The sequence below is a fragment of the Wolffia australiana genome, chromosome 7 (genome assembly GCF_029677425.1).
Source record: "Wolffia australiana isolate 7733 chromosome 7, ASM2967742v1".
NCBI classification, from domain to species: Eukaryota; Viridiplantae; Streptophyta; class Magnoliopsida; order Alismatales; family Araceae; genus Wolffia; species Wolffia australiana.
Genome location: NC_135841.1, coordinates 2,777,876 through 2,789,067, shown reverse-complemented (window position 1 = coordinate 2,789,067; position 11,192 = coordinate 2,777,876). Strand labels below are relative to the sequence as shown.

Genomic DNA, 11,192 nt, shown 5'->3' with positions numbered 1-11,192 from the left:
GTGAGATGGCAACTGGTCTCTGGGCAAGGAATCCGAGCTTCAGGATTTGTTATTTGGCTTTCGGTTCATATTTGGCTCAAATGAGTGGGCGGCCTTCAGACTGTTTTCTCCATGTACCGCCAGAGATTGCTGCAGATTAACTGCCGAATGTCAAAACACCTGAAATGCAGCGTTAGATCTTTTTTTGGTTTTCTTTCCATTGCTTTGCCATCATACTCGCAGATGTGGCAACAATCACCTAAATATTTTGAAAATGTAAACATTTTTACCATTTGAAAAAAAATGCAATTTTGTTCGAGGTTGTTGTCCTAATTTGAAATTTTGAAATATTTCTTACGATCATTCGAAATGTTCATTGTAGTTCAAAGGACAGCACACAAACTAAAACGGAAAAAAAATTCAGAGTATGGCTGGACGTGGGCATGTCACATGTGGCGTTCATGAGTCACAGGAAAGGTGAACTAAAAAGTATGCAGCATTTTTTCAGAGTCTTGCAGCCGTCCAGCCAACTCGCTCAAAATCACCTTCACATTTGGCGTAGATTGATGGTGTTGAGATGGCCGTCTCACCTCTCGCACTTTTATGCAGTCCACACTGTTATAGGAAACAAAGTAAAAATGTCATTGGAAAAAGGAAATCCAATGTGATCAATGGGTAACATAGGAATGGCGTCAGAGGGAGAGAGTTTGGTAGAAAATCGTTTAACAAAATAGTACTCCAGGATCGTCAGAACCAGATCATGAGGTGGGAAATTTTTTAGGATGAAAGCAGGTACTTTAAAAAACAGCATTCAAGCATAAAACAATGATCCAAAACTGTAAAACTGATCACAACAAATAAAGCAGGGTCATAACCGAGTAAAAACTTAAAGAAAAAAATTAAATCACAGTCTTCTCTCGTAATTTGCGAAAAATGAAAGCAAAGGATAAAAAGTTTGAACCCATGTATAGAATCAGAATAGTAGAGAGAGATACCACTGAAAATGGGCAAACCCACCAAAAACAAAGTAGAGGGAGACAAATTTGATGCCGAGGATTTTCAATGGAAAGTTCTAAATTCAAATTAGCAGAGAAATTCTGAGAAAGGTAGAGAAGAGCTACGAAAACTAAATTGAAAATAACACGTCAGAGAGAGATTCATTGCATCACATATAGAAGACAAATATCTGCGTCAGAGAGAGAGATGTGTAAAGGTTGATAAACGCAGGAAGGATGCGGTACTAGCAGGACTTACAATAAAGCAGGAAGATGTAAACCCGTCCACCGCCTTCATGTTTTCCCCTCTTACGCTGTTACGTGCAAAGGAGAGAGTTAAGAAAAATAAGCATGCTTAAGAAAATGTCAGAAAGTGATATAACGTAACTCACCATCAGAAGAGCTATCGTCGTTGACAATGTCATCCTTGGAGTCAGACGAGTACTGCTCTGCCCGACGGAACCATGCACGAAGCATCATCAACATCTCAATGCTCTCTGCATCTAGGCGTCCTCTTCGATACGTGCTGCTCCACTGGTGCACGGGTTAGGCATACGGCAAGAAATTGGGACGCAATTTTTGTGAAGTTCGGAAAGTATCGAGTTCCGATGTCCTTCCAACAGCTTAGTGGACTATCTTCCTCCTCACTACACGGGATATTTAGATACTTGTCGAGCTCTTGTCTAGGCGTTGAGCGTGGTTGCTGAGTCTTGCACGGACGGGTATATTGTCGCTTGGAGGATACAAAATATTTTCGGACGGCGTCTTCCAGATGATTCGCCCTGCTCCGAATCACATCCAGTTGCATTTGTTTTACACGCATTATCCAAAAGACCGCCAAGATAGGAAAGCACCTCTTCACGATATAACGGATGCACAATGTCTATTTTGGAGAATGGATCCAGGGTCCCCGCCGTCGCCACAATATGATTGCCCCAAATTACCTTTGCGTGTTGCATCAACTTTTTATGCATAGCACTACATGCCAAGCGCAATTCATCCCTTCGCTCGACATCCAAGGTTGCCCCAGCACTATACATAGCCTGCTCAAGTTGGGACTTCAGGTCCGAGATCAATAATGTTACTTCAGTGATTGACAATCTCTTTGTGGAACACACATAGTCGAAACCCTAACACAGTGGCCCGAGGATACATAGATATTCATCAATCAACTCCCAGTCCTCCTGACATAGGGCATAATCTTTAGTCGATGTCGAAAGGAACCTCACGGCCATATGGTCGAGTACCTCTCTCTTGGCAAGAGCACGCTCTAACATCATGAAAGTGGAGTTCCAGTGTGTTGGGCAGTCCACCTTTATCTTGATCGAGTTTGGGAGCTCAAACATTTTGCACATATCAACATATTTCTCCATTCGTTGCGTGGATCCTTGAATAGCGTTGACGATGGCTCTCACACGTGAAACGGCTATTCCCAAGGATGCAGCTGTCATTGTACTATATTCGTCAACTTGTGATTCAGTTGGTTCATCCGTGGCCAACGCTGCACATGTCTGAAAATCTCGGCCTCGTAGCATACTACTTTCTGGTGCTTCAGGATTACGAATGATCTTCAATCCGGCCTGGACTACGAGGTTGAGAACATGTGCAATGCATGGTACGTGTCTATCCATAGTGAACTGTGGGTTTACGGTCTTCAGTTGATCTACAATTGAGGCCAGCATCGTTCTGTTGTTGGACGCATTGTCCGTGGTGATGGCACAAAGCTTCGACACTATTCCATATTCATTTGCAACTTCCACGACGATCCTCGTCGAGTTGGTGCCGCAATGGGATCCCTTGATCCGCTGGATAGCAAGGAGTAGCTCACAGAGCTTCCAACCGATGTCAATCCAGTGGGCGGTGACACCTAAAAGGGCGAGGTTATTTCTTGATGCCAAGCGTCCACTGTCAGAGAGACACTGTGAATGTCACCAAACATCTCATTAATTTCCCTTGGACTTCTCTATACATGTTAGAAGCCATTGCTTTGACCACATCAGGACAAGGGATGTCCCCAACCACCTGTGTCCCGTAGAACTATAATCTTCGGAACAACTTTTTCTTCACAAGTTGCCAAGGAAGATCGTTGTCACAGATGAACCTGACGAACTCCTCCTTTGTACGCTCCGCGGTGATGCCGCGTAAGTACAACTTGTGGGACAGTAATTCGTAATGGGTTATCCTTCTCTGATTCATCTGGACGCCCTTGAGTTCATCGTGAAATTTACGATGTACTTTCTCTATATGTCCCCAAAAAACATTCGTGCTCTTATCTTTATTCCGCTTGATGATGACCTTATGGGTGGGGTTCTGCGGTTGATAAAGCGTACACTAGTACTCGTCCGGGCCAACTTCAACAAATCGATCTAAAACTGTAGACCGATTGCGTCATATACTTCGAGATGACACATTGTCATCCACCTCTACGGCATCGCACTCCGCGGACACCGACGGCGTAGCCCTAGCCGTTGATTTAGGAGTGGTAGCAGATGTGGACTCCATATCTCTATCAAAATTATTCACAATATGCAGTCATTCGTACGAAGTGTGTGACGAGAAATTTGAACACCGTATTAGAGTGACATTGAAATATAATAAAACTAATGGATACTCTAATAGTTGTTTACAACACTCAACGTTCATAAGGATAACAAATGCGGAAAAAAACATTCGGAGATGACCATCGATATTAATCTCAAAACTTGGACTCATTGACTAATAATATATTGACAGATCCATAACCATTCTGGCGGACTCAAACACGGTAATCACATAGCACATGCGACAGAATGATATATACGCAACTAAAAATTTCTTATATACGATTCATAGAGAACGATCAGTTGATATATATGTGACAAGTTGAAATATACGTACCTCTTCGGGTCGCCGACAAATAAAGCTGCAGTCCAGAAGCTCCGAAAAAGATGTGTACAAATTATCTGAACAATACATGAAAGTGGCGAAATTAAATTATATTGGGGCTTACGAAATGTAAAATTAATGTTCTATTAAAATAATCCAGGCATGATTAAGGAAAAGAATACTCATATACTTTAGTACCTTGGGCTACATGATATGGAAACAGAATTGTTTTGGTAAACACTGAGTGGCAGGGGGAGAATATGACAACTCATTCAAAAAATCATTTAAATAAGCAACACAGATAGATAGATAGATAGATAGATAGGTAGACATTTAGATAGATAGATAGATACATAGGAAAAATATAAATAGATAGGCAGTGAAATAGATAGGTCAACAGTGAAATAGAGATTGAGACAGTGACAACCCTCTTATTTAATAAATAAACGCACTACCCAAAAACCTATATTGTGGGTGATTGGAATGGAGATGGAGATAGATAGATAGAGATCGAGATAGCTAGATAGATAGGCTGTGAGATAATTAGATCAACATTGAGATAGGTAGGAAAAAAGAGACCCAATAATTTTAAAAATACGATGTATACATACAATCAAGTGTCGTTCTTTCCTTCCAAAAGGTTAGGATATTGAACTTTAAGAACAATTAGAAAATGGCTTAAAAATACAACATTGCATTTGAGGTTCAATATCCTAACATTTTTCATCAGTTCATTCTCCGTATATCTATAAATGTTGTGATAGATGTACAAGTTTTTGCTCCTTACCATTACAAAAAATAAATTTATAAAAGCAACAAGATTAAGCAGTAATTTTTTTGAACAAGTTCTCAAGCCTATACAAACCCATTATGTCCCGGTTAAGCTCAATGAATAACAATTTAAAAATAATTTTGTCATGAAAATTTTCCCAGCATCAACTGATGATGAATCCTGCCATCTTATGGTTGTTGGAGGGAAGCTGGAGCTCTCACAGCTTCAATTGGTGTTGAGAATGAAGAAATGATTGTTGATTAAGAGAAGAAGACATGAGTGAAGAACTTTCCAACTTAACACTCAGAAGAAAAACAAAACATATTTATAGAGAGAAAACTGGAACTTCTACGCCCATTTATTTTCCCACGTAGCTTACAATGGATGTATGAAGATAGCTGGAAGAATAAGTCGTGGGAAAAGTGTGATCAATGGCAGGATTAACTGCCTTTAACGGTGACGAGAAGATTAAGATGGATTGATCGATAGTGAGACAGATAGGTAGACATTGAGATGGATTGATCGATAGTGAGTTAGATAGGTAGACAGTGAGATAGTTTGATCAACAGAGAGATAGATAGATAGATAGATAGATAGATAGATAGATAGATAGATAGATAGATAGATAGGCAGTGAGATAGATAGGTAGACATTGAGATAGATAGATAGGCAGTGAGATAGAGAGGTGGACATTGAGATAGATAGATAGCCAGTGAGATAGATAGGTAGATATTGAGATACATTGATCGAGATTAAGATAGATAGGTAAACATTGAGATTGATTGATCGACTGAGAGATGGATAAATAGACAGTGAGATAGATAGGTACACAATAAGGTAGATAGATCGACAGTGAGATGGATAGGTAGACAGTAAGATAGACTAATCAACAGTGAGATAGACAGATCGACAGTGAGATTGCGAGATAGAAAACATACATCGCCGTCGGGGAAGTGCTCTTCGACGATGCAAATGGGTGTGAAATCCACCGACGTGGTTGATGGGGAGGGGAGCCGGGAAGGTATTCTTCTTTCGTTTTCGAAGGACACAACTAGGGCGCGCCTAGTTCTTTCAAAAGGGAACTGGAAATAAAGTATTTTCTAATACATATATTTTCGCCCGGGACGAGGGACGGACGGTTTTTTCAATGGACGGGACAAAAATTGTCATGGAAATATTGGACGGGACGGTTTTTTACTCACCGGACGAAAAATCATCCCATCCTTCGTTCCGGGGAAAATTCTGGACGTCAGATGGGACGAAACTAGTCCCGTCTCTTCCATCGTCCCCGTCCGGGACGAACCGGATCTATATTCCCAGTACCTCATGTTAGAGGAGAGGGGGTGTGGAATACACTCATAATTAAATGAGAGAGAGTTTGTGTTTCTGTGCACACTAGAGAGATATATATATAGAGATAGAGATAATTTTGACTCAGCAGCCGGTTCAACATTAAAAGCACTGTCCACTAGAATGGACCCCAGATGACAGACATTAATTTCAGGGTTTTATAGAGAGAGAAAGTAGAGAGAAAAACAGACACAGAAATATATACTTAGAGAGAGAGAATACACGCGAGGATGGACAACATCCACGAGCTTCCGAAGCTTCTACAGAGAAACTTGAGAGAGAAAAACATACAAACACATTTTTTTAGAGAGATTTCGTAATTCTGTGTGCGTCAGAGCGAGATTTATTAGAGATAGAGAGAAAACTTTGATTCAGCAGATGGGCAGCACTAAAAGCACAGTCCACGAGGATGGACAACATACAAGAGCCTCCGAAGTTTCCAGAGAGAAACTAGAGAGATAAAGTAGAGAGATAAACTAGAGAGAGAAAGTAGAGGGAGACATTAGAGAGATAAACTAGAGAGATAAACTAGAGAGAAAGTATAGAGATAAACTAGAGAGAGAAATTAGAGGGAGACATTAGGGAGATAAACTAGAGAGAGAAAGTAGAGATAAACTAGAGAGATAAAATAGAGAGAGAAAGTAGAGGGAGACATTATGGAGATAAACTAGAGAGAGAAATTAGAGAGATAAAATAGAGAGAGAAAGTAGAGAGATAAACTAGAGAGAGAAAGTAGAGGGAGAAAGTAAAGAGATAAAATAGAGAGAAAGTAGAGAGATAAATTAGAGAGAGAAACTAGAGAGGTAAACTAGGGAGATAAACTAGAGAAAGAAAGTAGAGAATTAAACTAGAGAGATAAACTAGAGAGAGAAAGTAGAGGGAGAAATTAGAGAGATAAACTAGAGAGAGAAAGTAGAGGGAGAAATTAGAGAGATAAACTAGAGAGAGAAAGTAGAGGGAGATATTAGAGAGAGAGAGAGAGACACTAGAGAGAGAAAGTAGAGACAGAAACATACACATGAACTTAGAGAGAGAAAGAGTGGGAGTGCAGGGCGTCGTCATGGGCACTTGGGCTTGCCGCCCCTGGTGCGGATGCGGGCGTAGCAGGGGCAGAACTGAAGGTTGCCGGCGGTGCCCGGCGGCACGCACTGGCACTTGGCGCAGCACCCCCCGCACGCTCTCAGACACATGCTCCTCCTCGACGTCTTCGAGCACCTCCGCGTGCACTCCGCCCCGCAGTCTGCCCCCCCTCCCCCCAAAACCCCATTTTCATTTTTAGAAAGAGGAGATAGAAAGAGAAAGTGGGTGCATGAGATAGAGAGAGTGCATGTTTTTTGTGTGTAATGGGGGAAGAGAGATAGAGAGAAGATGAGAGAGAGTGCATGTTTATCTCTGCAGTAGGGAAGAGAGAGAGAGAGAGAGAGAGAGAGAGAGGATGTGAGAGAGCGCATGTTTTTTCGTGTTTAATAAGGGAAGAGAGAGAGGGAGAGAGAAGATCAGAGAGAGTGCATGTTTTCTAGGGTGTAATAAGGAGAGAGAGAGAGAGAGAGAGAGGGGGAGGGAAGATGAGAGAGAGAGTGCATGTTTTTTTTTTTGGTGTAATAGGGGAAGAGAGAGAGAGAGAGAGAGAGAGAGAGAGAGAGGGAGAGGGAGGGAAGATGAGAGAGAGTGCATTTTTTGTGTATAATAGGGGAGAGAGAGAGAGAGAGAGAGGAGGGAAGATGAGAAATTCTTGAGTGGAATAGCGGAAGAGAGAGAGAGTGCATGTTTCTGTGTGTAAATGGGAGAGCAGATATATAAAGAATGATAGAGAGAGAGAGAGAAGAGGAGGAAGAGATGGGTAGATAAAAAGAGAGAGAGAGATGAATGGAAAGAGAATGAGAGAGCGCGTTTCTGTATGGGTATAGAGGGAGAGAGAGAGAGAGCGCACCTATCTTCGGGGACGGAAGCTGGGAGGAACCTCCGGGCACCTGCGCCGACCATAAACACACACCAAATTAGTCTCCACTCCCGTCGAATAGTACGAAAAAAATATAACTAAAACGGAAAATAGAAGAATGCAAAAAAAGAAGAGAATATAACAAGAGAGAGAGAAGAGAAGAGAATAAGCGAGAAAAGGGAACAAGAGCAAGAGAAGAGAGAAGAGAATGAGAGAGAGAGAGAGAGACAGAGAGCGAGAGAAGAGAATAAGAGAGAGAAGGGAACAAGAGGCAAGTGGCGAGAACAAGAGAGAGAGAAGAGAAAAGAGAATAAGCGAGAAAAGGGAACAAGAGCAAGAGAAGAGAGAAGAGAATGAGAGAGAGAGAGAGACAGAGAGCGAGAGAAGAGAATAAGAGAGAGAAGGGAACAAGAGGCAAGTGGCGAGAACAAGAGAGAGAGAAGAGAAAAGAGAATAAGCGAGAAAAGGGAACAAGAGCAAGAGAAGAGAGAAGAGAATGAGAAAGCGAGACAGACACAGAGAGCGAGAGAAGAGAATAAGAGAGAGAAGGGAACAAGAGGCAAGTGGCGAGAACAAGAGAGAGAGAAGAGAAAAGAGAATAAGCGAGAAAAGGAACAAGAGCAAGAGAAGAGAGAAGAGAATGAGAGAGAGAGAGAGACAGAGAGAGAGAAGAGAATAAGAGAGAGAAGGGAACAAGAGGCAAGTGGCGAGAACAAGAGAGAGAGAAGAGAAAAGAGAATAAGCGAGAAAAGGGAACAAGAGCAAGAGAAGAGAGAAGAGAATGAGAGAGAGAGAGAGACAGAGAGCGAGAGAAGAGAATAAGAGAGAGAAGGGAACAAGAGGCAAGTGGAGAGAACAAGAGAGAGAAATGGGAACAAGAGGAAAGAGAAGAGAAGAAGAGAGAGAGAGAGCGAGAGAAGAGAATAAGAGAGAGAAGGGAACAACAGGCAAGAGAAGAGAGAAAAGAATAAGACAAAAGTATGAAGACGAGAGAGAGAAAGAGAAAAGAAGAGAAGACCCACGTTTCCCTGGAGATCTGCGAGAGATTGGGACACAAGTATGAAGACGATGAGAACGCAGAAGAACTTGTTCATGGCGGCCATCTCTCTCTATGAAGAACTCTTCAGATTCAAACGAAAGCTTCCTCTCTTCTCATATACTTGGGCTATTCTTTGACAGCGATAACTGCCATTAAAGCCGCCTCCATGGGCCTTAATGGACCTTAATGGGCCCTTCTGGCCCACCTTGTTTCCTGTCAGTGGCCTAGAATTAAGTCTCGTAGACGGATGACGGACTACGGGGTGGGGTTTCCATTACAAAGCTCGTAAAGCTTCGTAACTAGGGAACAGCACGGCCGGGACGTGACGCCCCGGACGTGACGGGACGAGATGGATGACGTTCCGTGACGGACAGTGAGATGACGAGACTTTCTTCACGTCACCGCCCTGTCACACGTCCCAGGATTTCAGAAAGATCCGTCACATTTGCGTCCCCGTCACCGGACAACGTCACCGTCACGTGTGATGGGAAAAACAACCATTCGGAGGAGAGAGAATCAGAGAGGCATATCTCCAATTAATTTTGGACGGCGTCCTTTTGCGCATGTGAACTAATGAAGTGACTTTTCTGCAAAATGCCATGAAATTGAGTTGGCGAGGCCAAGTGCGAAAGCTAGGTCGTCGAAAAGCTTAAATCTAACGATTTTTAAGCTTTTTGGTCATTTTAAAAAATTCATCATGGCCGTCAACCGTGATGGCCGTCGCGTCACGTCACCTGTCCAAGGCCCCCCGTTACCGTCACGTCACCGTCACGGTCAGTTCGTCATCCGTCACATCCGTCACCGCCACATCATCCGTCCAATATCCGTTCAGGAGCCCATTGGCTTAAAGTGGACACTGCCTCTCTTTTTACCATATTAAATAATGATAGAGATATTTTACCAGAACTATATTTGAAAAATAAAATAACTCGCGGGTAAAGACAAAAGGGGGTTCAGAAACTTACAGCCATGGCACGTACAGTCGTCATTAAAATGATTTAATGTTGATCAGAAGGGGGGTAAATTCCAGCTGTCATGCAGAGGCCCTTTAAAGGAAATTAACGGCAAGGAATGGACGGTTGGGATGGGTTTGCCCTGCAGCAAGACAATTCTGACCGTCGGATCAGATATTTTCCTGATTTACTTACTCTATTCAATGGCAAGTGGTCCGGGCTTTGCCACGCAGCTGTATGATTTCAATCGGCCCTGGTGAATTACCTAAGTAGAAAAAGAAAAAAAAATTGGCCCACTAGAGTTAATCAACTGAACTTCCTTTCAGGATTCAGAATCCAGATATCCAGATGATAAAAAAGTCAAAAGTCAAAATTAATGAAACTGTAACATTATAAAAAAAAGTTTCGGTGCTTTTCTTGGGGTTTCTAGCTGTCAAACAATTTCTCTCGTCTGGATTTAGATCCTGAGGTTCAGAACAGCAAGTTCATGGGTCATTCTCCATAAGTTGTGATCCCACTTGCAGGGTTCGGTTTATCAAACTGATTTTCAAGTCGGGATTCAGACCCGGATGTCCATAAAAAAATCAATTTCACGGGTCAATTTTTCCAAGTCTTGATTATAATTTCAGGGGTCTTCAGTAATTAAATTAATGTCAAGGTTTTCAGCAATTAATCCAGAAAATCAAGGTCATGGGCCGCTTTTCCAAGTCTTGATTCTTTTCGCTGGGGTCTTTATTTATAAGTCTTGATTCAGAAGATTCATGTTCAAGGGTCATTTCCTAAGCCTTGATTGTATTTTCGGAGGCTCTAAAATTCAATCGTCCGAATTTCAGGAGTAGATTGTTATCGCATTCTCTCCAACACATTATCCGCGCAAAATCCCCGAAATATTTTTCCTTATTCGTCAATTTCACAAATTTCCAACCTGAGTAAAAATCTTTCACAGGAAAAACTACAAATTCTTGGCGTTTGAACTTCAGAAGATTCCTCCGGCTGGTGAAGTATGGATTCACTTCTTCCGCTGGGGAAAAATCTTGGATTGTCCTGAGACTATTTCCATGCTCTTTAATTTTCTTCCGACAGATCTTCCTATTTGGAATTTTAAATTGAACGAAGAAAGTTCCTTTCCCAAGATAAGCAAAAAATAAGTTATCCTCTGATCTGAGATTTGGACCTACACTACGTCCTGCTGACCGATACCATTTTTGTCCCTTCATCCCTACCTCCTTAATTTTTCATTCTCTTCACCTAAATTTAAGAACTCGGAGTAACTTAATCCACCAAATCACGGAGAAAACTA

The 11,192-nt window shown here is 42.0% G+C and overlaps 1 protein-coding gene across 1 annotated transcript; it reads right to left on the bottom strand.

Moving 5' to 3' along the window:
- Positions 1–6,139: 6,139 nt before the first annotated feature.
- LOC144705328 (cypmaclein-like) lies at positions 6,140–9,080 on the bottom strand. Its single transcript, XM_078577940.1, has 3 exons — positions 8,923–9,080; positions 7,892–7,931; positions 6,140–7,201 (listed from the first exon to the last, which is right to left on the bottom strand). Exons 1-3 carry the CDS (start codon positions 9,001–9,003, stop codon positions 7,020–7,022), a joined length of 303 nt encoding a protein of 100 aa, XP_078434066.1. The 5' UTR covers positions 9,004–9,080; the 3' UTR covers positions 6,140–7,019.
- Positions 9,081–11,192: the final 2,112 nt, after the last annotated feature.